Below are 27654 nucleotides of genomic sequence, written 5' to 3' on the forward strand. Positions count from 1 at the left end.
AAACCTTGTCTGGTAACATGAAAAAAAATCACTAGTTGGACCAATCGGCATGGGGTCACATAGTGTTATGGGGGAGGAACTGAGAACAATGGTGGAAAAAGGGTTTTCATAAGCCGCGCCAAATGATCACTGGTTCAAGTAGTCCGATTAATTAGATTTGATGTTTTGTTATGCCTGACGGTCCCGAGGAAGGGAGCTGAGCCTCCAGAAATGCGTAGACCTGTGCTAAATAAAGATTCACTAATCGGACTACTTGAACCAGTGATCATTTGGCGCGGCTTATGAAAACCCTTTTTCCACCATTGTTCTCTGTTATCGGGTTGCTGCTGCCGTGATCCAATTTAGCCATGCCTTTACAGTAGTTGTGACTTTCACAACTACATCTGGTGAGTATTATTGCTCCCGGTCCTCCTCCCCATACATTATTGGGGTAAGACCCTATTGCGCTTGTTTTTCCACAGCTCTTCCTTTACGGGGGAGGAACTGACAGACCAGGGATTACTAAGCTGGCCCTAAGACTGGGGCCCCTATGCTCACCCTGGAGGTACCCTTGAAGGTAGGGCAGCCCGAGTCCCCAACTGGCCCTGTCTCCTGTCGAGCCCTGATCTTACTTCCTCAACCCTGGGAACAGGCCGGAAACCCAGAACCGAACCCCAAAGAAAAGACACAGACAAGGGAGAATGAAACCTCGTACACACTGCACTCGTGCTCAAAGGAAAGACATATGTGTACTTGGGGAATAAAGAAATGGGCAGGGAATAATCTCACAACAGGGGAACCTTCACAGCACGCAACAAAGCAACTGTTGTTCACCATGAATTTAGAACCACTGAGACCGGGTTCACTGATGCTATCTTCGGTGGCCTCCTGCTACACTCCCCAGCCTTAAATAGGAAGAGACCAGCTGGCGATGGTAATTAGCAGGGTGGCTCTAAGAAGAGTTGCACACTGCTCCAAAAAGGATTAACTCCTGCATGGCTGGAAGCAGTGAAAAAACCTCAGCCGACGCCTAACCGAGCTGAGCACGGAGACATGCACAAGAGAGTCCAATGCTGTAGTAGTAATCCGCGTGTGCGGAACCGGACAGCGCATGACACATTGACGCCATGGTACCAGATAGGGGTTAAGGAAACACCTAATCCCACATACAGTCCCCGATAAAGTAAGTTGTAGCATCTGCATGATAAAAAAGCATGAGCATGGGCGCATTAAAATACATTTTATTTTTATTCCATAGACTTGTTCTTTTAATAAATAACAAAATCAGTTTTACTTACCCCTTACCACTCCTGCACTCACTTTCTGCCTCTGCCTGTTGCCCTCAGGAACTGCTGACATGGTTATAGGCTCAGACATCTATCTACCTTGGCATCATTATTGAGTGGCTGATTGGTTGCAGTGGTCACATGCTATAGTTGTACCGTTACCACTGTAGTCACATCAGCAATGACTATGGGCAGCATTGGAAACAAAGCACGTTGATGGCAGAGGTTAAATTAGGCTGGTTTTGTTGTTTTTTTTTTTTTATTTTTAACAAAGCAACCCTATGGAATAAAAATATTGAAAGTGGAAAATCTCTACAAATGATGAAATATGTTTGATAGGACATACTAGATCTCTAGGTAAGCACAGGACAGCAAATAAAATTTTGGATGCTCAAACAAACAATTAGAAACGGTACAAGATATAGAATTTTGTGCGAAGATATCCATGATTATTAAATTGATATTTTCAGAAATATGTTCATAATTCTGAAAAGATCTTTGCAAGCACAACCATTTATAATTATAAAGCATGACTCACTGCTCTGCGGGAATATATTCCTCAATCAAAGGAGTACACTTGACTTCTGCAATCTTCACGTTATTCTGAATTTCCCAAAACTCCAAGCCCAAATTTTCTCCCCTAATTGTTACTTTTGTGCCTCCATCACGGGGACCGGTTACAGGAATTATCTAAAAGAAATAAAAAAAAAAATAACTTTTCACATTCAGAAAAATATTCCATGGTAGAAGAAGCTGTCAGCGAGTAACAATTCAATTTGCTATCATGACCTGACATGTCGGAGCTAATCATTTCATAACCTCTGCTGCCCTACAATACAGTGAATGCACAATTTGCCACACAATGGAATAATCTCTTGCAAACAGAATTAGTTATAAATGTGACACAGAAAATTAAAATTCCTATCTCATGATGAGGGAGCATACTGGTGGAAGTAGAGGCTGTGGAAAAGATGTAGATTTTGTAACATCATCTTTCCCTATTGCCTTAAGCCAAACACAAGCCCTTGTAGGTCTAAGCACAGAATGCATAATTAGCTCTCTGGTGGTAGTCTGCGGCCCCTGAGACTTGTGATAAGCTTTTATTGAGCTCTGTAGCCTCCAACTCCTCTGCAAGCATTGCTAACCTTTATGGGATGTTATTGAATACACTACACTTTGATGGATTGCTTCCCTACTTATGTTTTAATTAGTACAAGAGTGAAATGCTTTAAAGGAAACTACCATTAGCGTTTTAGTATATGTAACTTAACTTTGAATATTAGCTTCAGATTTCCTGTGCTCAGCACTTCTCACTTTAATATCAAGGTATGCTAAAACCCTTCCACACTTGGAACCTTTCGTTTGTACCAGGTGACCACAATTGAAAGACCGGCTCCATATTTAAAGGGAATCTGTCAGCAGGTTTTTGATACCTTATTTGAAAGCAGCATGTTGTAGGCAAAGAGATCCTGAATCCATTGATGTATTACTTAGATTACTGGGTGCAGTCGTTCTGACACAATCAGAATGTTTAGATTTAGCAATGCAGCAGAGCTGATAGAGCTATCCCGCCCACACCAGGCTCTCAATAAAGATTGTACATTGACAGTGAGGTGTCAATCAGAGGAGGGGGCGTACCGAGTCGCCATGAGTGTGACATTGTAGTCCGAGCTAAAGGCCACGTCTCACTAAGCGACATCGCTAGCGACATCGCTGCTGAGTCTCGGTTTTGGTGACGCAATAGCGATCTTGCTAGTGATGTCGCTGTGTGTGACATCCAGCAACGACCTGGCCCCTGCTGTGAGGTCGCTGATCGTTGTTGAATGTCCTGGACCATTTTTTGGTCGTTGCTCTCCCGCTGTGAAGCACACATCGCTGTGTTTGACTGCGGGAGCCAACGATCTGAATGTGCAGGGAGCAAGGAGCCGGCTTCTGCGGACGCTGGTAACCAAGGCAGCATACATCGGGTAACCAAGCAAAGCGCTTTGCTCGGTTACCCGATATTTACCTTGGTTATCAGCGTCCGCAGCTTCTAGAAGCCGGCTCCCTGCACACGTAGCCAAGGTACACATCGGGTAACTATAAGCAAAGCGCTTTGCTTAGTAACCCGATATGTACTATGGTTACCAAGCACAGCGTCGTTACACGGGTCGCTGGTGGCTGATCTGTGATCGCTGTGGAGATCTGCCTGATTGACAGCTCACCAGCGACCATGTAGCAATGCTCCAGTGATCCCTGCCAGGTCAGATCACTGGTGGGATCACTGGAGCGTCGCTAAGTGTGCCGGTACCTTAAGATAAGTCCTGATTGTTATACAAACATAGCAAATGAACAAAAGATCTGACCTTGACAAGACCGGCATCCCTGAATTCTATGTTTTAACCCTTGCAGCATGCTGTCTTCAGATTACATAGCAAAAACCTGCTGACAGATTCCCTTTAAATTAAGAACTATGGGAAAATATTTACATGTAGATTGGTCTATAGGAAAAAAAAAATAGAGCAATAGCTATGACATTTTTTTCACCCTGATATCTTCAGTAAATTAACTATTTTTCCTACATGCAAAGTTAAGCAACTTTCTAAATAGTCTTTATTACAATTGATTTTCCATTTTGATGCTGCATAATGTCTAAAAGTCCTTAAAGGGGTTGTTCCATGAACAAACTGCATATTAATCAATAGCTTGTGGAATAATATTAGGTTTAACATTTGGATGTGTTAAAAAAATGTTCCTATGCTGAGACAATCTTATATGTGTCCCTGCTATGTAATGTATTATGGCCGTGTCTGATCACACAGGAACAAGGTCTGATCATACCACTTCTCCTGGGCAGTGGAAGACAAAAATAGTATACAGTCAGGACAGCAGGGCATTGCAGCTGCTGGTTTCTGTGAGGTAAAACATGTTGAAAAACAGGTAAAGAAATGTTTTGCCTCACAGAAAGAATCAGCTGCAATCTCATTCTGTCCAGTCTGTATAGTCTTTTGTTTACTGCCCAGCCCAGGAGATGATATGATCTGGCCATGTTCCTGTACAGTCAGACATGGTCAGAGCTTCTTCACATTTCTGATCGTTCTCTCCTTTCTTACCCTCCCCTTTTTCAGTGTTAGAAATAACAGTAGTGAAGGTGTTACACATGGAGGAAAGCATCTGAAGTCTTAGAGAGGGCAGATAAAACAGGTTATAAAAAAAAGAGGAAAACACATGAGCAGGAAATAATGGATAAAAGCTAATATGTGACAGCAGCACCCTGGATACAAGCAGACCTTATAAACAGCCTATATTACTAAGAAGGACACTCCCGAAAAAGAAAAATCTGAAACTTGAAGCAGGTCACAAATGCATATTAAGGGGTCTGAAAATGAATGTTAGAGTATGAGAGTTAGGCGGGCTTTACACGTTGTGACATTGGTAACGATATATCGTCGGGGTCACGTCGTTAGTGACGCACATCCGGCACCGTTACCGACATCGCAGCATGTAAACCCTAGGAGTGACGATCACCGATCGCAAAAACGTCAAAAATCGTTGATTGGTGACACGTCGCTCCTTTTCATAATATGGCTGCTGCCGGTACGATGTTGTTTGTTGTTCCTGCAGCACCACACATCGCTGTGTGTGACACCGCTGGAACGACAAACATCTCCTTACCTGCCTCCACCGCCAATGCGGAAGGAAGGAGGTGGGCGGGAATTTTCCGCCCCTCCGCTTCTATTGTCCGGCCGCTTAGTGACGTCGCGGTGACGTCGCTGTGACACCAAACGCACCTCCCCCTTGAAGGAGATATTGTTCAGCAGTCACAGCAACATCGCCGACCAGGTATGTGCGTGTGAAGCTGCCGTAGCGATAATGTTCGCTACGGCAGCAACCACCACATATCGCATGTGCGACGGGGGCGGGTGCTATCGCGCTCGACATCGCTAGCAATTGCTAGCGATGTCGCAGCGTGTAAAGCCCGCCTTAGTGTGGTAACCACTAACATATCTGAAATCATTTTTCCATGTCAAATATGACAATAGCCTTTAAACTTTTGAGTAATTAGAGGGTTACAATGTAGTGCAATTGTGTTCTCAGCTATCTTCACTTTCTACACAGTAAAATAATAAGAAATCGCAATGGAATCTGGTTAATATTTATAGGTTTTTGGACATTAACAACTCTGTAATAGGGAATTTAGCTAATGATGGTAAGGCTAATTTTCACTATTTATAAGTGCTTATGTTAATTTGTGTTTAGGGATAAACTGGAACAGCAGCCCTTTGTTACCTCCTAGCTGACATACCATTGCTTTTCCCCCCAATTACTTACCATAATTCAGGACGAAAGGTCAGAGTGTGATGAACGTGGTTTAATATGGCTACTGAGATACCGCCATTTCAGAAGTCTACCGTGAAAGTGCAGTTTAATTAACAGACATTTCCATGCTAATGTCTCGCTAGCTCACTGATAATGTGGCATGTACGTTACAGTTTAATAATTAATGGGCCATGAGGAGGCTTATCCAATATCATATATAATTCAATAAACTAATTTGATTCATTCATAATCTATCTGAATAGAACTTTAGTTACATTAAGCATTTCATAAAACACACCATATTCCCCCATTTCATCCCATTCCAGACCATTTTTCATGCATTTGCCTGATATTAAGCAAAGTATAATTAATGGAGGCCTATTATATCAAATACATGCTAATAGGGAAATTAATTGGCATTCATTTTCTAATTATGAGTGAAAGTTGGAAAGCTACGTTTTCAGAATCTTCTACAAGGAGAATTTTGCCGTGCCGTAAACTTTGGAGCGACCATCGGAAATGGATGCACAACAGGATCTTCTGCTCACGAGAAGCTAACAATGCATGATCGCTGCTTGTTACAATAGGGCAAAAGGACTTGTTGTGCATATAACAGTCATAATAAGTCAGAATCACAACCAAGGTTAATGCATATAAAAAATCATTTTTATTATGAAATGTATAAAAACAGGTTGGATTTCCATACTATTCAATATAAATAATGTTTAGAAAGAACACAGGGAATCGAGGACAAGGTTGTAGCACATTCACCCAAACATGTGTAATATGACTTGCTAGAAATCAAAAACCCATGGAAGGAAGATTATGTATCAAGATGATAAACCATGGGAATGGCAGGGTATGCAAAAATGGCTGAGTAACCCCCAGGTGAGATAATTACAATCGCCAATCCAGGTGTGGAGAGCAAAAAGACACCCCGTGTCTATTAGGTATAAATGGCTATATTCATAAATGCCATATAGAAATCTAGACAGGGCGTCTAGAAGTAGAGAGATTAGACAATTGTATTTACCACTCACAAACTCTATAACAGTAGAACACTATGTGTCCACTGAATGTAATGGGCTGCATATGCATGCCATATAGAGTAAACAATCAACCGTTTTTAAAGTAAGAGGGAGGTTCAGCCAGAATTACTCACCCATATGTAAACTAGACTCAGGAGTTCATGCAGTGTGTGCCCCTACGCGTCTCGCCTCAAGCTTCATGAGGGGGAAGTGAGAAAGGTGAAGATGCACAACAAGTCCTTTTGCTCGGTTGTATTTGTGAAGCCCCTCCAGTGTTGTGTCGGTGCATTACCTTCAGGGACTCCACGCAGCTGGATCCTGTCACAGGTAGGAACTCTTCGATCTGGGATTGTCGTGACGCCACTCTCAGAATTGCGGTCAGTGAGGACCGCCACTGCAGGTTAAGGGATGCCTGGGGCTGATGGTGGGTGCAGTCAGTTGTAATAGCCTCCTGAGAGTGAGGCAAGCCCCAGGGCCCTGTGTAGATGTGTAGAACCACAAGGCGCAGAATAACTCCACACAAGCAGAAGGTCTTTCAGGGGTTTTACTCACAGAAGTTGGCAGAGTGAGTAACCCGGGCGTAGCTGGGATGAACCAGGCTGGAACCAGGTGTCCTTCAGGCTGACTGATGAGGGTGACTACCGACTCGCCTTCCTTAGCCCTTTGCGTTTTGGGGTAACCCCGACTTTTAGTCCCTATGGGGGTCACCCAGGGAAGTTGCTGAAGCCTCTCTCCCCTTCGTTTTGGCCCGTTTGCTTGTAGCCTGGACCAGGACACTCCGGCTGCTTGCCTCCTGTGAACTATGGGCCCTAACTGTGGCGACGTGGCTGCGGACTCTGTAGTGTGGTCTTGGGGGTATGAAGTGCCCCCTCATGCAGGTTTGGCAAGGAAAGGTGGATCTATCCCCGCACTGGGACCTGCTACCCGTTTGGGCCTGGTAACTCCCTATCAGTCTCCTTACTTCCCACTCCGTTGCTCTCTCTTTAGCTGAAGATGGATTTCGGGTAGCACTACTAGGTGACCGTTCTCCCCCGTCGGTAGTCACTGCGCGGACGCTGTTAGACTGTCACAGCCCCAGGGGTCTGCTCCTCACGTCTGCTCGCCCTGGACTGCACACTGAACCGGCTCACTGCTCCTCCTCTCCTGTTCTTGCCTACGCCACCTAGCAACCAGGCTCTCTACCACACCCCTTGAGTGGAGATGGAGGCTTTTTACCCCCTCCACTATTCCAGTGGAGGTGAAGGCTTTGCCCCCTCCTGGGATCCCCAGGGGTCCTCCCAAAGGTACATGTGTGAGACCTGATCACTATGCGCCTGTGTAGTCACACCTCGGTCAGCCTTCTGGATTACCTGTATTGTACTGTCCCCAGCATGGGTGCAGTACTCAGTGGTGCCTGACCAGGTCAGGGGCGCCACATATTCATTGTATGTTTCAGGGACGTGCATTGGCGGCCCTATGATTGCCGCATATGTGTTTCCACGACAGCGGTATTTTTTGTTTATGCTTGTTACAATAGGCTTTTAAAATTCCACTAAAAAATGTGCATTTTACTGTATGCATAAAAAAATATGATGGTGAGGGAGCAATTAGCATGAAAAATCTACTTGTCAATGTACTAAGGTGATTCATATACCCTAGGTTGAAGGTAATGAGCAAATAAATCATCAGTCTTTTATCACAATTTCACTGTAGAGCACTTTAGGTCAAGATATGAGAAGAATAATTAGCCTTAAGGAACATAAAGAGGGGTCCCAACATTCAGTTTTGAGAGGCAATGCCTAAACTAACCAACCATACATTTTATCTTGTATTAGCTTGCTAATCTTTTACCATTTTATGACGTCTCAGTGCCCTCAGATGGTGGTGCACTATTCCTTGAGTTGTTCGAAATAGTAGACCTACACATTACTGCTCTCAGTCTACATTATTCAGTCCTTACATCAGTGGCACCTAAGCATAATGACATAGGGGAATTCCTGAAAAATGTTTTTACTTCTGGACAACCCTTTATTACCCTCCTACTATATATAGGAGCAGGTAAAGAAGGCTTACTTGTCTCATCATTATAGTCTTCCAATTGTAAAAGTGAAAGATCTTGTTCCGATATCCTGGTGTTCATCATGGGAGCCCCTAATTAGTGCTGAATGAATTTCAGAATTCCTGCAAAACCATGGTTGGAAATACCTGACACCTGACCTATATAGTAGTTCACCCTAAACGTGTCCCTAATAGGACTTTGCTGATGTCATACCCATGTGACCAGAAGGGGCAGGACCTCAGCCAACAGAAAAATAATATTACTTCCTGGTATCAGCTATGTTGGCTGAGGCCCCCACTTCTGGTCACATGAGTATGACATCAGCAAGGTCCTTCTAGTCAGTTAGTAAAACAATTCCATAATAGAATTAGCATAAATAACAGGGGGAGGACGGACATGCAGGGGGACGGGAATCACTATGAATACCCACCCCAGCTATCAGCTGATCGGCAGCTGCTGTCACTCAAAAAACTACTCATTTTACAAACTTTACTTGCCTGTATTTCAAAACCTATACATCCAAGCTGGCAACTAAAGGTATGTATACAATCAGCATGATAGCGCCAGTATAGCACTGGCTTTAGGTTATATAGGAAAATCTTGATGATTGGTGAACTTTAAACTATGTTTGCACAATGTATAGATAAGTACATTGTTAGATAGTTAGGATATTTAGGATATTTCTTGCTATCTAGCCCTATTCCAGACACATATTCACAATTCCTGTCAACAGATTTTGATATCTTCCGTGTCATTAATATACTGTCCTGAGGAAGGGGGCAGAGAGATCTGAAATGCTTAGACCTGTGTATTATGCTTCAAATAAATGACTTGGAATAATATCCTTTATATGTCATTGGTGACACGCGTGGCAGTGATCCTTGGTTTCCTTTAATAACTCATCACCACAATTGCGGATCCGCAGCTGTCTCCACCAGCGAATATATGTTGTTAGGTGTTGTGACCTCTTCATAACATCTATAGGTGAGTGCACCTTGTATTTATTTACACCTTGATTTTATCGGTTAAGACCCTATGTGCCTGTCTTTCCTCCATAGTTTTGATACCTCTTATGTCATCTACACAGTGTCCTCCACTGAGCTCCTGTGCACGTGGACTTTTCTTTGCCTTACTGAGGGCAGAGCATAGCATTGTAGTGTACATTACAGTACTTTTCTCTGCCCTAAGCAGGGCAGAGAGAAGTGCGTGTCTGCAGGAGCACGAAATGGTGCCATGCATGCGCACTATAATGCATTGCTCTGCCCTCAGTAGGGCAGAAAGAAGTGCGTGTGCGCAGGAGCTCAATCGAGGACACTGTGTGGATGATGTAGGACATATCATCCGCACAAAGCAAGGATGAGGACAGCAATCGCAAGAAGAGAGGAGATGCCACATTAAGACCAAAGATGTCCATCAGACTGGACCGCCCTGTAGGTGAGTCCTCCACACAAAGCAGGGAAAGGAGGACAGCGATTGCAAGAAGAAAAGAGGTGCTGGATAAAGATAAGCAACACCCATCAGACCGGACCGCCCGGCAGGTGAGTATATTAAGAGATGTTTTTATTTTATACAGAATGGCTTGGGGACTTATATACAGTATGGTAGAATGCTGTATATAAGGGATCACTGGTGGTGGCCGCAGTTCATATGGGAAAAACCTGGTGACAGGTTCCCTTTAAAATCTTTACATGAATGTATAAAATACATCTTTATCCTAAGCTGACAAGTCTACATCTGGCACAGTTACATAAGCAAAATCTAGCATGGATGCAATGGTAAGAAATGGATGGCATATTTTTTAGTTACGGATACAAACATTTTCTTGCAACGAGTGTAGTGACTACTTGGATATGGACAAAATAAAATAGAAAAAATAGCACAGCTTCAACCCTATATGGGAAAAATGTTCAATTATTATAGGAAATGGAAAAAATATTGAGGCTTAAATGTTCAAGCCTGTACTCTAATTGAAAAGTGAATTACAGTTCAAACCCAGGGCTTATAATAGTAGGCGTCTACCAGCCACAGTGTGCCGAGGTGCTGTTGCGTGGAAATAAATACACCGGATCATAACAAGCTGTCAGACTTTACACCCGCTGCTAACAGCAGCATAATGTTACAGCTTTGCTTGTCATCTTCGGGAAGTAGTTTGCATCTGGGCAATTTTATAGTGCTCTAATTTCAAAGAGTGTCAATATAAATGTAGTCATCAGTAAATAACCTTGGCTGATAACATTTTTCTCTCCTCCCATTTCATTGCCCTGCATACAGTATTTCCACTAGAAGGAACCCAATAAAGAAACATTTATGTATCCAGACTTGTTAGCTGCAGAGTAGATAGTATATCAGTTTGATCACCTCCACTCTAATGGTGCAGAGAACATAACTACACACTTACACCCACTTCACAAAGCCTCACGCACATGCACTATACACTTAAAAGCATGAGAAAAAGCTCAGCAGTGCAGGAACTAATGCCCACAACCAAAATAAGTATAATATATACGATATACGTATATACGTACCTGTGTTATTCGGGGATTTTCACATTTTGCATGAGTTCCCGATAGTTCAAGCCAAGGTTTTTCTAGAGTTGAGCAGTGCTGCTTGAGTGTACATTTGGATTCTCCTGCACACCAACCACATTCAAAGTCGGGATCAGCCTTTAAGCATAGGCCACAGCTGGGTCTGGTAGCACCACACTTGTATAGATGCACTAAATTCAGAAGAAAACAGAAGGAAGGAAATAAAACTGCTACATTAGAATGTATTTTATTTTTTCACTTTAAAGGGAACCTGTCACTGGGTTTTTCCCATGTAAACTAGGGCCAACACCTATAAGCCCCCATGTACAGCATTCCTGAATGTTGTATATCTATCAAGCTACTCTGCATAACACAAAAAAGAACAAATATTCACTTACGAATCGGTCCAGTCTGATAGGTGTTGCTGGTCTTGATCTGATGTCTCGTCTCTTCTTGTGATTGCCGTCCTCCTTCCCTGTTTTGTGTGGATGACACATCCTAAATCATCCACTCAGTGTTCTCCATCATGCTCCTGTGCAGGTGCACTTCTCTCTGCCCTGCTAAGGGCAAAGCAAAGTACAGTTGGGCGCATGCGCAGAGAACATGCGCACTACAATACTTAGATTTACCCTCAGCAGGGCATAGAGAGGTGCACCTGCGTATGAGCACAATGGAAGATACTGTGTGGAAGACATAGGACATATCATGCGCACGAAGCAAGGATGAGGACGGCATCAAAATAAGAAGAGGGGAGGCGCTGCATCAAGGCCAAAGACATTCATCAGACCGGACTGCGCTGTAGGTGAGTTTAATAAAAGGTCTGTTTTGTGTTATGCAGGGTGGCTTGGGGACATATATACAGCATTCTAGAATGATGTACATGAGGTGCTGGCCCTATTTTATAAAGGAAACATATGGTAACAGGTTCCCTTTAACATTTAATTGGGCAAAATCTCTTATGTTGTAAGTATATGTCACAAGATCACAATGATAAAGTCTGTGATAATCAACCACAATTTCCAGAATGAAAGGTTTCTATCCAAGGTATTGCTCAAAGATTTCTGTTTCTGAAAATCTGATATGATCATATATACCATCCATTAAAGCATCAATTTGCTTAGCACTCAGTTCGATAAATAGGGTATAAGGTTTGGCACTACCTTTAATGGTGGTGCTATAATGGACCTTCCGCAATTATGATGGAAATTCAACTGGGACAGAGCGATTAGAATTTAATGGTAATGCTGGCAAAAGTATCTACTACGATATACCAGTCAAAATTGTAGGCACTGATCAAAAAGTAAAATCTATCTTCTTTATTATGCAGGCCAGAGAGGCATTGGCAGGCAACATCAATTGTAAGCCAGTTCACGCTGCCTACCTATGCCTTTCCGGCCTTCTGTTGTTTTAAAGTTTCTAACTGGGACCTCCAGCAACCAACAAGTGATCCCTTATTCCTTGCTAATTTTGAAAAAACCTTAATCATTTGCCAACATTCAGAAATACAGCAGGGACTATAGGGCATTACATTTTCTGCTTAGCAGACCTGCTGTTATACTATTTGCCAACATTCCCGATTCACAATATTTTTTTCTAACACCTTCACAACATTTTTTTTTGTTCTTTCAAAATCTGAAATGAGAAATGAATCAACTTTGCAAATAAGGTTACTTTTTAAAAGTATGGTTCAAAATATATAAAGTGGTTTACAACCGAAAATGTACAAAAAGTAGCAAATTGTGGGCCAGGAGTACAAGTAAAGGCCGTGGTTAACTTTTTGACAAATATATTAATCTGTCAGCAGGTTTTTGCTATGTAATCTGAAGAGAGCAGGAGATAGGGGCTGAGACACTGATTTCAGTCATGTGTAATTTATTAAGATGTGGGCTGTTGTTTACTTACAGCAGGGGTCTCAAACACGCGGCCCGCGGGCTGCATGCGGCCCTTCAGGTGGCTTCTTGCGGCCCGCTGGCCCGTGGACCCGGTAAAGATGGCGACCGGTGCAAGGGGCCACAGCCTCCAGCTGTCTATTTCAGCTTACAGTTTTGCCTTTGCCGCGCACAGTGACGTTCTCGCTGCAGAACGCAATAACAGCCGCCTGCCAATCAGAGGCAAGCACCTGCTGCATATGACCTCAGATGCTTACCTGTGATTGGCCAGTGGCTGTTGTGCAGTGAGAACTGCTCTGAGTGCTCTGCACGCGCCGGCAGAAAGTTCAGCAGTGACAGCAGCTGTGATCATTATCGGGTCCCCGTGCCTGCGTGCTCCCGAGCCGACGGAGGATAGGTGAGCAGAATGTATTTGTGTGTGTGTTTGTGTGTTTCTGTTGCTTGCTGAGGCTGCACAGGGTGTGTGTGTGTGTGTCGCGCTACCATAGCTAAGGCTGAACAGTGTCTGTTTTGCTAGCTGAGGCTGCAGAGGGGGAGTGTGTGGCAGCTGAGGGTGTGTGTGTGTGTGTGTGTGTGTGTGTGTGTGTGTGTGTTTTGCTAGCTGAGGCTGCACTGTGTGTGTCTGTTAGCTGAGGCTGCACAGGGTTTGTGTGTGTCTGTGTGTGTGTGTCTGTGTGTGTGTCAGCTGAGGCTGCACAGGCTGTGTGTCTGTGTGTGTCAGCTGAGGCTGCACAGGGTGTGTGTGTGTGTGTGTCAGCTGAGGCTGCACAGGATGTGTGTGTGTCAGCTGAGGCTGCACAGGGTGTGTGTGTGTGTGTGTGTGTGTGTCAGCTGGGGCTGCACAGGGTGTGTGTGTGTGTGTGTGTCAGCTGAGGCTGCACAGGGGGTGTGTGTGTGTGTGTCAGCTGAGGCTGCACAGGGTGTGTGTGTGTGTGTGTGTGTCAGCTGAGGCTGCACAGGGTGTGTGTGTGTCAGCTGAGGCTGCACAGGGTGTGTGTGTGTGTGTCAGCTGAGGCTGCACAGGGTGTGTGTGTGTCAGCTGAGGCTGCACAGGGTGTGTGTGTGTGTGTCAGCTGAGGCTGCACAGGGTGTGTGTGTGTGTGTGTGTGTGTGTGTCAGCTGAGGCTGCAAAGGGGCTGTGTGTGTGTGTGTGTCAGCTGAGGCTGCACTGGGGGTGTGTGTGTGTGTGTGTGTCAGCTGAGGCTGCACAGGGTGTGTGTGTGTGTGTCAGCGAGGCTGCACAGGGGGTGTGTGTGCGTGTGTGTGTCAGCTGAGGCTGCACAGGGGGTGTGTGTGTGTGTGTGTGTGTGTCAGCTGAGGCTGCACAGGGGGTGTGTGTCAGCTGAGGCGGCGCAGGGTGTGTGTCTGTGTCAGCTGAGGCGGCACAGGGTGTGTGTCTATGTCAGCTGAGGCTGCACAGGGTTTGTGTGTGTGTCTGTTAGCTGAAGCTGCACAGGGTTTGTGTGTGTGTGTGTGTGTGTGTGTCTGTTATCGGAAGCTGCACAGGGTGTGTGTGTGTGTGTTTACTACAAGAAGACAAGCATGGGGCACATTAATACAAGAAGGGGACCTACATGAAGCACATTACTATTGGAAGGGGACCTGCATATGGGGCACATTACCACAAGAAGGGGACCTGCATGGGGGCACATTATTATAAGAAGGGGACTTGCATGGGGGCACATTATTCTAAGAAGGGGACCTGCATGGGGGCACATTGCTATAAAAAGGAGTCCTGCATGGGGCACATTGCTACAAGGTGGGACCAGGATGGGCACATTACTACAAGAAGGAGTCCTGCATGGGGCACATTGCTACAAGGTGGGACCAGGATGGGCACATTACTACAAGAAGGAGTCCTGCATGGGGCACATTGCTACAAGGTGGGACCAGGATGGGCACATTACTACAAGAAGGAGTCCTGCATGGGGCACATTGCTACAAGGTGGAACCAGGATGGGCACATTACTACAAGAAGGAGTCCTGCATGGGGCACATTGCTACAAGGTGGGACCAGGATGGGCACATTACTACAAGAAGGAGTCCTGCATGGGGCACATTGCTAAAAGAAGGGGAGCTGCATGGAGGCATATTAATACAAGAAGAGGACCTGCATGGGGCACATTGCTACAAGGGGACAAGGATGAGCACATTTTTACAGAATGGGGAACAGGATGGGGCACATTACTACAAGATGTTGGCCAAAATTACTATGCGGTGCTAATTGTAAATAAAACTGTATTACTTACAAAAAAAAATGTGTGCGTTATATATATACATTATATATATAGTACCACTACCAATGTCACTTTGTCCTAAAAAGAATGCGGCTCCTCAAATTATTTTTTTTCTGTGTGCGGCCCATACACCCAGCCGAGTTTGAGACCCCTGACTTACAGTGAAGGTTTTATCACTAGGATATTGTCATTGCTGTGACTAGCTGCCTAGTGCCAAGTCATCAGACTACATCGCCTCCTCTGGTAAGCAGCTGTCAATAGAGAATATATACATAGAGAGGTGGTATGGGTAGGGTAAGCTTTCTGAACTCTGCTCCATTCTACAGTATATCTAAGAACATTGACTGTGTCACAGCTGCTGCATCCAGTAAACTAAGTGAAACATCATTGGAATCAGGGTCAGATGTTGTAAATTTTGGTACAAATCTGCACCTGTTTATGGAAGGTGTAGATCTCATATTATGGTATTAGGAGAGTCTAAAAAGTGCACTAAATGTGTTAATTGGCATGCACTTTTTAAGTATTCTGGCACAATTAACTCTAATGAGCTTTCATTTTTATACTGACATACAGTATAGAAGGCCAGTCTATGAGTTCCTATGGTAGTAAATAATAAACAAGCCATAGAAACATTATTTCTGGGGTCATATATATTTACATGTTAAACTTATTATATTCTAATATACATTTGGTGGGTTACCAAAAAGTAGGAAAAAGATAAAAAGAAATATGACTGCAAGATAAGACTACACAGAGATTGTTCCCTGCTGATTACCATAGAGAAGCATAAATCTCCATAGGTGCTATATACAGATTTATTTTTTTTAATCTAAATAATACAGTGTTGCTTCATTTCTCATTTTCAATGAATTTTTACATATAAAAAGCTGGACATAGCCTTAAGGTGTTATTCACAATTTCAGTTTTCTTCTAACACATCCAAATGTGATATAAAATAGACTATACTTACCTGTTAAATACTCCACCACTCCTGAGTTGTTACTCCTAGCTGATGTCTGCTTTTTTACATTATTACAGAAATTACATGCTAAACATACATATGACCACTGCAGCCAATCACTGACCTCAGCAGTCATGTGTATGTACAATATATTGTACATTAACAAGCAAAAGGGTAACAATGTTCTGAACTTTTGACTTCCAGACTCCATATGTCACCATGCACTACAGCTCTGAGTGTGAGGCTACCTGAAGGTAGATAGACAATCATCTTGGCTATCTCATACATAAATTTGACTTGCAACTATTTAGTATATGATTAGCTATGCAGATTCTTCTCATGTCACTGCACTCTTACTGTTTTGCTTCTAAAAATCTAAATGTTTATTTTTATCATTTTGAAAGTATTTTGTAAATCCAACTTTTACTTTCAACGCTGTCTGAATCCTACTGGGCATGCTCTCAATCAGATTCAAGCATGTCTCCACCAAAATCTGATCTTACGTCTCTTCTACACCTCCCAGTGTTGGTGCATACTGGTTTACTCTCTTGGGTATGTATACAGCTTTTTCTTCAACTCTAACCACAAGTGTTCGATTATGTTGAGGTCTGAGAACTGTAGGCGCCAATCCAGCACCTCTACTTCATTGTCATTGAACCATTTCTTCACCAATCTCAACATATGCCTTTGTCGTTCTCCTGTTTGAACACTATGTTGTCCTTTTCATACCCATAGTACTAGATTTCTTGTAGATTGTATGAAGTAACTCATCTTGTAGGATACTCAAATATAGCTCAACATTGAGACCATCATTGATTATGGTCAAGTATCCAACGCCTTTGACTGTGAAACAACTATAATATCATCAGGCTTCCTCCACCAAAACTTGACAGTTTCTTCAATTTCTCAATCTTTTAGCAATTCTTCTCCTTTTTTTTTCCAGACCCATTTGCAGTCCTCACAGATAGTCTATTGACTCCCATCCCATCACTCCAAATCACCCACTTCCATTTTTCTATATCCACTTTTTTGTACTTTTTTTGCAAATGCGTCGAGCCGACGCACTTATGACAATATTGAAGTCGAGGCTTCATCACCTTTTTTCGGGCAACAATTCCAGACTTGGGCATAGACCTCTGTGAGATCACTATTACGAAGCTTACGAGCCCACCTCCACTGCCATGTTTGTCGCACCCAAAATGACTGACCTTGTGCTGAGCTGGCTTATTGACTCCGATATTTTGCCTGAACATCCACCTCTTGACTTTTGAATTGATGGATGGACTTAATTTCATATTCTTCCAACTGTCATGGCACTCATATGATGTAGTTTGGCAATTTTCTTAACCAAGAGACCGCTATTGATGAACTAGATAATGCTGTTTCTCTTTTCTTGGGAAATCTTCTTCAAACAGTGAACTTTTGATTGGGAATCAACCTAATAACACACTGGAGCTACTACATAATCTGTGAATAGGTGGTAATTTGAAGTATAAAGGAATAAAAAGATTGTTCAAACTCCTAGAGCAAAACAGTAACAATGCAGAAACATGACAAGAATCTGCATACCTAATCATATGCTAGATAGTTGCAAGTCAAATTTATGGGTGAGATAGCCAAAATGATTTTCTATAAAATGAAGGTAGTCTCATATTCAAAGCTGTAGTGGATGGTGAGATACGGGGCCTGAAAGTCAAAATTTCAAAACATTGTTACCCTTTTGTCAGTGTATACAGATAAGTGAATTGATTTACAGGACTCTGTTTCAGTGGCCATATCAGTAGTATGTAACCGCTATGAAACACCCCTACCAGCCACATCCCTGACTCCTCTAGTGATTTCTAGTCTTCGCACGATGCCATTGTTCAGGCTTGACATCGCAGTAGGACCACAAATCAAAATAGGACTCAGGGGTGCATAGTGGTGGTATGCAGTTCACAGGGTTTCCGTCCTATGGTTACAGACTTCTGAAGTATTAATTTTCTCGTATCTAACGGCAGATGATAGCTTCAGTAAAGTAAATAAAGACTGGCAGAGACTCCAGAAGCAGTGATGCTGGAGTAGCAGGGGACGTAATAGGTAGGTATTGCTTATTTTTTTTATTTTCCCATATTAGGAAAAAAATCACAGATAACCACTTTAATAATAAAAATCCTAATCGTACATTCAGGAAAATGCTCTATTTTGAAACAGCCCTACAAAACCTGGTTAGTTTTAAGAGAAAAATGAGGGCTGCAAACCCCATGAAATGATGGCATTGATGATACCTACAGAGATCTTTATTATAATGTAGGCTGACACATGAAAAGCAGCGGCCAAACTGGATAATAGATATAATACAAAACCTCAAGCTTTGTCCTCGCAAAAGGAAATTAATTCTAAAAACATCCTTCAATGGCTATCAATCCCAAGAGAAGTGGACAGACTTATGGTCTGTGTGTTATTGGTACATGAAAACACACACGGCTTATAAAGTATCATCACAGCATTTTCTATAAATTTAAGATTTCACATAAATATATATTTTAAAAAATCCTGAATATTTAGCAGAAAATTGAGTGTTTTGATGGTGATGGATCTACTAACACTAGTTACAGAAAATAAATGATATGGAAATGTGTGACTGTGGAGTGATTCACTTTCAATGAGAATTATAAAAAAAGGAGTATTGAAAAGGTTAGGCATATGATACTTAACAGTAGATAAGTGATGTTGCTATGGAAACTATTTTCTAGCCCAAACTGAAGTTCCACTTTACCTTTGTTCAGTGCTGGATTGTCAATGCTGAAATCCCCATTCCATACCACGGTCAGCTCCACTGGGAGGCTGTCAATCTCCATGCCTTCATAGTCATACTTAAGGAGAAAAAAAGTAAATTTGGAGTTAAGAGGTCCTTGAGATGTATTTCTTATTTCATTAAGACTTCCATGTCTTAGAATAATGCTACACTGCTGTATGAGTCTATGCTTTTGGGAACATGTACCTAATATCTCACCTACCAAAGACATCAGAGTAAAGAATGTGAGGCTTTGATGTGAAGGATAATGGAAAGAAGCTCAATTTAGACATAAAACTCCCATTATAATATATGACCTTCTTTCCATGCTTCCCCATGCTATTTATTGATAATTATGGATAAGAAAATTCTATTTATTTAACCATTTAAATGCATTATTTTTCCGCTAACGATTTAGGCACTACTATCTTGCTCTAATTTTGAAAGGGCCTATAGCAATGTTTATCTTCAGCCGCCAAATACATAAATGTAATGCCATAAAACAGAACTGCCAAAATTATTGTTGCAAGAAAGAATTATAATCAAAATGTATATGTCATATAGGATTTGTGACAACCCTTAAGGCCAGTTTAATGGCTGCCATTAGTGGTTAGAAATGGCTGAACAAAACATATTCGAAATAATTTCTTAATCAGTAACCGTCGTTTTAATTTTTATTTCATAATTCAATACTACACATGAAAATAAGCAACTTTGTAATATATCTTATCAGACAAATCTACTTCTTTCTCTGACAGAATTGATCAGTCATTATCAAAATTCTCCATTCTGAGGTAAAAGCTGTATTCAGTGATGACTTTCCCATTACTGAGATAGGAGATGGCGGCTGTTACTGAGGAGATTCTATGTTGATAGAAGAGGGAGAAAAGGTGGAGCTCTTCCTATAACCGCTCCCTCTGCCTCTAGCTCCATCATCTATCTCTAGAAACTCCCTCTGCCTCTAGCCCCTCCCTCTGCCTCTAGCTCCATCCTCTATCTCTAGAAACTCCCTCTGCCTCTAGCCCTTCCCTCTGCCTCTAGCTCTCCCTTCTGCCTCTAACTCCTGCCTCTCTCATAACTCCTCCCTCTACCTCTAGCCCCTCCCTCTGCCCATAGCTTCTCCCTCCACCTCTAGCTCCTCCCTTTGCCTCTAGCTCTTCCCTCTGCCTCTAGCTTCTTCCTCTACCTGTAGATCATTCTGCCTAAAGCTGCTGCCTCTAGCCCCCCCTTTACCTCTAGCCTCTCCCCCTGCTTCTAGCTCCTGACTCTGCCTCAAGCCCCTCCCTCTGCCTTTAGCTCCTGCCTCTACCTCTAGCCCCTCCCTTTGCCTCTAGATCCTGCCTCTGCCTCTAGCTCCTTCCTCTACCTCTAGCAACTCAATCTTCCTCTGGCCCCCCCTGCCTCTAGCTCCTCTCTCAGCATCTAGCTCCTCCCTCTGCCTCTAGCTCCTACCTCCTCCCGTAACAACTGGCGGTTACACTTTAACTATGACTAACTTATAAATATCTTGTAATATGTTATTACTCTTTAAAATCCATGTTGTTTTTTATGGTTTAAGTTCTGAGACCCCCAACAATCACTGAAACCACAGGTCAAAAGTGCCCCAATGCGCAGGCCCCATTGAAAGTATCAGTTTATACACTGCTGTGTGCATGCTCATGCATTGGCTGAGATCTTCTGCCCGGTGATCTCAGAACTTGTGCCTTTTGGCTTGTATAATCAGTGGGCGCTTAAGCAAATGTACCCCACCCCCTCTGATTAACAGGGGTAGTAGTATAGCAAAAATAGTTTACAACTTTAGTTACACTCTACCACATTGCAAAGATACATATGTATCTGTTTATGTATAAAACAAATACTTGGATCAAAGGAAATGCTGGTGAATCATACTCAACAATCCTACGTGTTACAGCAAAGAAGCCTGCTTTAGGTTTTCTTACAATTCAACACCTAGGAGACTTTATATTATCCCTAATATACTCTAGTCGAGCAATTGTAGAAGAAATACAGGCTGAGCACAAAGCATGGAAGATAAGGCTAATCTCCAGAGGAACTATTTAACAATATATGTATTTTTTTTCCGTACTTTTCCGAACAGTTTTCTATGAGTTTCCTATGAACAAATGTGAAATACTTGTCAAGTAAATAAATCTGTGAAATATTGGGTTTGCGGTGAAAGGCTTTAAAAATAAATGACATCTAATACAATTATAGGCCTTCATAGGAACAAGAAGAACACATGTATGCCTAATGACAAGTAGTGTGCACACTAGTTTTTGCCGGAGGGCTGCCATTATCTCCTGCTCTGTTGTTTCATTCAGTCATTGTAAAGCCATGAAGACACATCAGCCCTGGAGAAAGTGAACATTTCAACCCATAGGACATATAAGCTATCTAACTGTGTTTTCAAAATGTCAAAAGGCTGCTCAAAAATGAGATGGAATGAAAAAATATCATTCTCTTTTTCATTATACGCCTTATAGCTTGGATCATATATATATATATATATATTAGATGCAGTAATAACATTATATAAATAAATTATGCTCCTCAACATTGAAATTTGAACACCAAATAGGAAAAGCCATGTACCTAAGAAAATTACAGGATTGATAGACAAGTTATTGATATGCAAATTATGAAAAAAATGAAATATATTTTTTTAAAACATGGGAATTTATTCAGTATTGTATAGGAGCGCTGCACTCAGAAATAAACAAACTTGTGTACATGACTGGGCATGCAATCAATTAGGTAATAATAGTTGTCAGAGGTATGGTCTAGCCAGTGAATGCACTTGGGCATGGAAATCATAAAGATCCACTGCTGGCACCTAGAAATGAGTGAACCCAAGGATTAAGGTTTGAGGTTCAGGTTCGGAAGCTGGCTACAAAAAAAACAAAGTTCGGGTTCGACATTCGAGTGAGTTACAAGTGCAAACCACTCAAGCGAGGAGCGCTGTGCTTGGGTATGATTGATGCTCAGCCCTGTGCAAGCCAAGTACAGTCTTTGAATGGCTCACACTGGGGGTAAAATCAGCGTGATCAGATGTAGTGTGCACACATAAAAAAATTGAAAAACTCCGCCCACCATCCCCCGGAAGTGTTCTGCTTTGACTGGCAGCATGTGGGTGGAGCCACGAACTGCCCAATTACAGACTTTCATTAGGGTTCATATCAAGTCAGGGTCACAAACCAAACCTTATCTGAAGTTTGACTATTCCCTCTGAACCAAACTTCAAAGGTTCGGTCATCTCTTCTGGCAGCTATCTTCGTAATTGTCAGATATGCTCAATGAGAGAGAAGTCTGGAAATGCTGTAGATCACGGTAGTACATTTAAGCCACACAAACAGCTTACAGTAGCATTAACAACTTGCAGCCTGGCATTGTTATGTTGAAAAAGGGCTCATAGGACACTTTGGAGTATGGCTAAACTACTGGTTCCATGATTGATCCATTCTGCACTGCAAATTAAATTTCCATGTTCACATACCAAGCCTAAGGCCTCATTGTCCACTCAAATCATCAGAATATGTTTGCAGAACTTAGGCTATGAGCCAGATGTCCAGCTACAGGTGCTCTATGGACCTCACACATATGCTCTCAAAGGCTAAAGTGATCTAGAGCAAGACAACGATGGAGGCTGCCATGGAGGTCTACCCTCTTCAGCTCTGAGTCCTTCTTTTGTTTTGGATGTAACGATAACTAGAGATGGCAAAAATATCCAGGAACGTCTAGTCTTTTTCCAGTTACACTAAGTGCTCGATGATCCATTGAATTGGTAGTGGAACCTGTAGTAATACCATTTAACTAAGGTGTGCCAGGAACCATTTTCAAAAACCTTCATCATGTTACATGTTGTTTGTACTATTGTGAGCAGTCTGTAGTGTCTTCAGACTTATGGATTGTTGAGAACATCTGTGACATTAATGGTAGGCAATTGCAGAGGGAATTACCAGCAGTGGATCTTCATGATATATGTGCCCAAGTGCATTCAGCGTAGCAGAATATTCCTCAGACAACCACTTATAACCTCATTGATAGCATGCCAAGGCCTGTAAGTGCGTGTATTTCTGCATATGGCTTGTATACTTGATAGTAATTACTATTTTGTAACAATTTTGTTTCCATTTCCCAGCATTTCCATATCATTACAATATCTATTAATGCTGTAATTTGCATATTTCCATGACTTTTCCTTTTTAATGTTATAATTTTAATGTTAAGGAGTGTCATTGCTATTAATCTATAGCTTTGAAGATGTTCACCTGAATTTATTTTTCAGCAAAATCTGAACTAGCATGGTTTAACTTCAGGCAAGTTACTTATCCTTATCTCTGCTGGCAGCACATTGCCTTGGATTGTCAAACGATCATTGACTTTAAAATGGAGATTTAAGATAGAAAATCTTTAGTGTCCTAGTTGTCTCAGCTAATTGTTTTTTTTTTACTTGTAGTAAACTAAGATAACTATAAGTTTCTAGAAATTTTTGAGATGTTATAATGACTTGTTTACACTTTAAATCAGTGAAGGGTCAGGTGCGGATACCCTAACCAGTCACTAAACTAAAAGAAAAGGGAGAAGCACTGAGCCTACTTAGCCAAGTCATGACCTCGGACTGAAGCAGTATACTTATAAAATTGCCATAACATTAAAACCTGATATTGTGTCATTCCCTATCATGCCTACAAAACAGCTCTGAAAAGTCAAAGCGTGGGTTTCACAAGACCTCTAAATATACTGTATCATGGGCTGTTTTCCAACAAACCATTAGCAAATGCAGTCCTGTAATTTGTTAGGTGAGGCTATCGATTGGACTTGTTTTTATGCACATTCTACAGATGATCGATCTGACCGATAGTGGTTACATTTTGTGAACTTATATCACGCTTTACAAAGGCTAGTAAGACGTAGTACAGCGTATTACCCACTAGGTGGCAGCAGAGTAGTGAAGGAGAGACAAAGAAACACTGTAACGGAAAGGCAGCTGAATATAGCAGAGTAACTTCAGCAGGCAGTTAACAGGCAAGTCACCAGGGGGCAACAGAGTAGTCAAACAGTCAGGGTCTAGCCAGCAATGTCAAGTCACTGCAAAGGGAGGATCAATATCAAGTCAGAAAACAGAATTGAGTAGAAAGCCGGGAGATCAGGTATGTAGAGGGAACCAGAAACAACAGACAGGAGAGGGAAGTCAGGGAGCGGGACAGGCAGACGAACGGGGGAGGGTACAAGTCAGATACAGTAGCAGGGAGACAGGACAGATCGGGAACACTCACCAGAGCCAGTATACACACTGCAAGGCAGAAATATCACTGGCACTGAGCCATAGGTAGAGAGGCAATATATAGTGTCCTGGGATCCAAAAGGCAAGGGAAGTTAACCCCTGAAATGACCAGGCCAGAGCTGGGTTTAACCAGCAGCAGGGAAAAACCGGCCTGGATCATGACATCTTATTTATATTCTTCAAACCATTTTTTTTTTTTTTTAACCAAAATGTTTTTATTAAAGATTTTATACATTACATAAAACATACAATTCAGGGTCAACATAACCCCTACAGTCCCTTCCCTCTCACCCCCCACTTGAGAAACCAAGAAGCAATAAACATATATTTGACCATTCCCCACATGTGATATATAGATGCCGCAGCTCTCCACAAAAAACCCCATGACCTATGGTATATTAAAGGATCTGGATCATCCATTTTCCTGTCTCAGTAACCGTCATGCATGTCTTCCAGCCAGACAAAGACAGGGAACGAGTTCATGGTAGGAGGTTACTGTTCCCACAGTCGTACTGCCTTTCATCTATTTATATCAAATATTAAAATAAGCCCAATCGGAACCTAAATAGTTCCCTAGATGCCAGATCAGAGTCGTCTATCCACGGGGCCCAGATCTTTTCAAATTTGGCCATACAATTTTTTTTTAAATAGATTCCCTTCTCCAGATTTACTATCCAGTTATTTCAAACCATTTTTGAACAATGTTTGCACAGGAAATACTTGGTCTGCAGAAATTCATTTTTTAGTAGAGGGTACTTGTCAAAGTGACATCATCAAGATTACCCAGACCTAAAATTTCCAAACTCAACCTTTCTCAAATCAACAGTTGGTGGTCAACTGCTCAGTTGGTTCTGCCTCTTGCCACAATGGATGCTTGTGCTGTCTCTTCCACAGATGAGTGAAGCAGATCCGCCTGGTAGTCTGCATCTGTAACACGTTGGATCTGCCATCCTATGGGACTGTAGCAGCTGGGAATGCTGAATAACATTTTATCAGTGTTGTGTCTGACACAACCACAGCAGATCATGGTGATGGTACCACTTGTTGCCTAATGCTGTAATCTGGATATCAAACTATTGCACTTTTATTTGTTCCCCCAGCTATTTTCTAATCTAAGAGAACATGGAATTGATATGGATTATTTATACATGGACTGAATACAGATGGTGTTAATACAAATTTTAGGCCAGACTGCAAAAAGCAGTTTTACATGAATCTATTTTCCTATCACATTCCAGTGCAATCTTTGTAGGAAGACTGAGAGATGAAAGAATGTGAGCATTGACTGTGTAGTTTTGTCGGTTCGAAGGGAGCCATACGTAACCTGCTCACAGTCTGATTTCTTGTCTTTAATGCTCACTGAGGCTTACATGGGGAATCTGCCGCCAGCTGCCTCTTTATATTAGCAAATTATTCATGTAACAAAAGGCACTTTTCAGGAGGTACAGCTGTTCAAGATGTTCAGGAAGAACCTCCAGGAGGGAACGCAGTACAGAGAGAATAACACACAGGTCTGACTTGGGTGCCATCCAAACTCTGAATCTACCTAAGGACCTATATATGTACTAGCAGAAGATTAAGGGTGAGATTATTATTCCTGAGGGTAGTTTCTTCCCACTAACATACAAGTGCAACAAACTGCGCTGTACACCGAGTGTAAAGGATTATGTTTCATTAACTCATAGGCTTTTTGGCTTATGTCATATTTCAAAATATAGCAAGAAATCTCTAATGTAGCAATGTTTCCTATCTACAGTGCTTTTAAATAGGAACAGGCTGATGAACAGGTCTAGTCACATACAGACGCAGAAACTGTAATACATACAGTCATATGAAAAAGTTTGGGCACCTCTATTAATGTTAACCTTTTTTCTTTATAACAATTTGGGGTTTTGGAACAGCTATTTCAGTTTCATATATCTAATAACTGATGGACTGAGTAATATTTCTGGATTGAAATGAGGTTTATTGTACTAACAGAAAATGTGCAATCCGCATTTAAACAAAATTTGACCGGTGCAAAAGTATGGGCACCCTTATCAATTTCTTGATTTGAACACTCCTAACTACTTTTTACTGACTTACTTAAGCACTAAATTGGTTTTGTAACCTCATTGAGCTTTGAACTTCATAGGCAGGTGTATCCAATCATGAGAAAAGGTATTTAAGGTGGCCACTTGCAAGTTGTTCTCCTATTTGAATCTCCTATGAAGAGTGGCAGCATGGGCTCCTCAAAACAACTCTCAAATGATCTGAAAACAAAGATTATTCAACATAGTTGTTCAGGGGAAGGATACAAAAAGTTGTCTCAGAGATTTAAACTGTCAGTTTCCACTGTGAGGAACATGGTAAGGAAATGGAAGAACAGAGGTACAGTTCTTGTTAAGCCCAGATGTGAAAGACCAAGATAAATATCAGAAAGGCAGAGAAGAAGAATGGTGAGAACAGTCAAAGACAATCCACAGACCACCTCCAAAGACCTGCAGCATCATCTTGCTGCAGATGGTGTCAATATGCATCGGTCAACAATACAGCGCACGTTGCACAAGGAGAAGCTGTATGGGAGAGTGATGCGAAAGAAGCCGTTTCTGCAAGCATGCCACAAACAGAGTCGCCTGAGGTATGCAAAAGCACATTTGGACAAGCCAGTTACATTTTGGAAGAAGGTCCTGTGGACTGATTAAACAAAGATTGGATTGTTTGGTCATACAAAAAGGCGTTATGCATGGAGGCAAAAAAACACGGCATTTCAAGAAAAGCACTTGCTACCCACAGTCAAATTTGGTGGAGGTTCCATCATGCTTTGGGGCTGTGTGGCCAATGCCGGCACCGGGAATCTTGTTAAAATTGACAGTCACATGGATTCAACTCAGTATCAGCAGATTCTTGACAATAATGTGCAAGAATCAGTGACGAAGTTGAAGTTACGCAGGGGATGGATATTTCAGCAAGACAATGATCCAAAACACCATTCCAAATCTACTCAGGCATTCATGCAGAGGAACAATTACAATGTTCTGGAATGGCCATCCCAGTCCCCAGACCTGAATATCATTGAACATCTGTGGGATGATTTGAAGCATGCTGTCCATGCTCGGCGAGCATCAAACGTAACTGAACTGGAATTGTTTTGTAAACAGGAATGGTCAAATATACCTTCATCCAGGAACTCATAAAAGCTACAGGAAGCGACTAGAGGCTGTGATTTTTGCAAAAGGAGGATCTACAAAATATTAATATCACTTTTATGTTGAGGTGCCCATACTTTTGCACCGGACAAATTTTGTTTAAATGCGGATTGCACATTTTCTGTTAGTACAATAAACCTCATTTCAATCCAGAAATATTACTC

The 27654-nt window shown here is 42.1% G+C and overlaps 1 protein-coding gene across 1 annotated transcript in view; it reads right to left on the reverse strand.

The window, feature by feature from the left end:
• The window catches only part of PLXNA4 (plexin A4), a 1083593-nt gene that overhangs the window by 222572 nt on the left and 833367 nt on the right, over window positions 1–27654 (reverse strand). Inside the window, exons 11-13 of the mRNA XM_075345346.1 lie at window positions 19001–19097; window positions 11156–11346; window positions 1804–1955 (exon numbers count right to left, since the gene is read on the reverse strand). Coding sequence (XP_075201461.1) covers window positions 1804–1955; window positions 11156–11346; window positions 19001–19097 — 440 coding nt within the window. The remainder of the gene's footprint in view (window positions 1–1803; window positions 1956–11155; window positions 11347–19000; window positions 19098–27654) is intronic.

This window comes from Anomaloglossus baeobatrachus, chromosome 4 (genome assembly GCF_048569485.1).
Source record: "Anomaloglossus baeobatrachus isolate aAnoBae1 chromosome 4, aAnoBae1.hap1, whole genome shotgun sequence".
Classification (NCBI taxonomy): Eukaryota; Metazoa; Chordata; class Amphibia; order Anura; family Aromobatidae; genus Anomaloglossus; species Anomaloglossus baeobatrachus.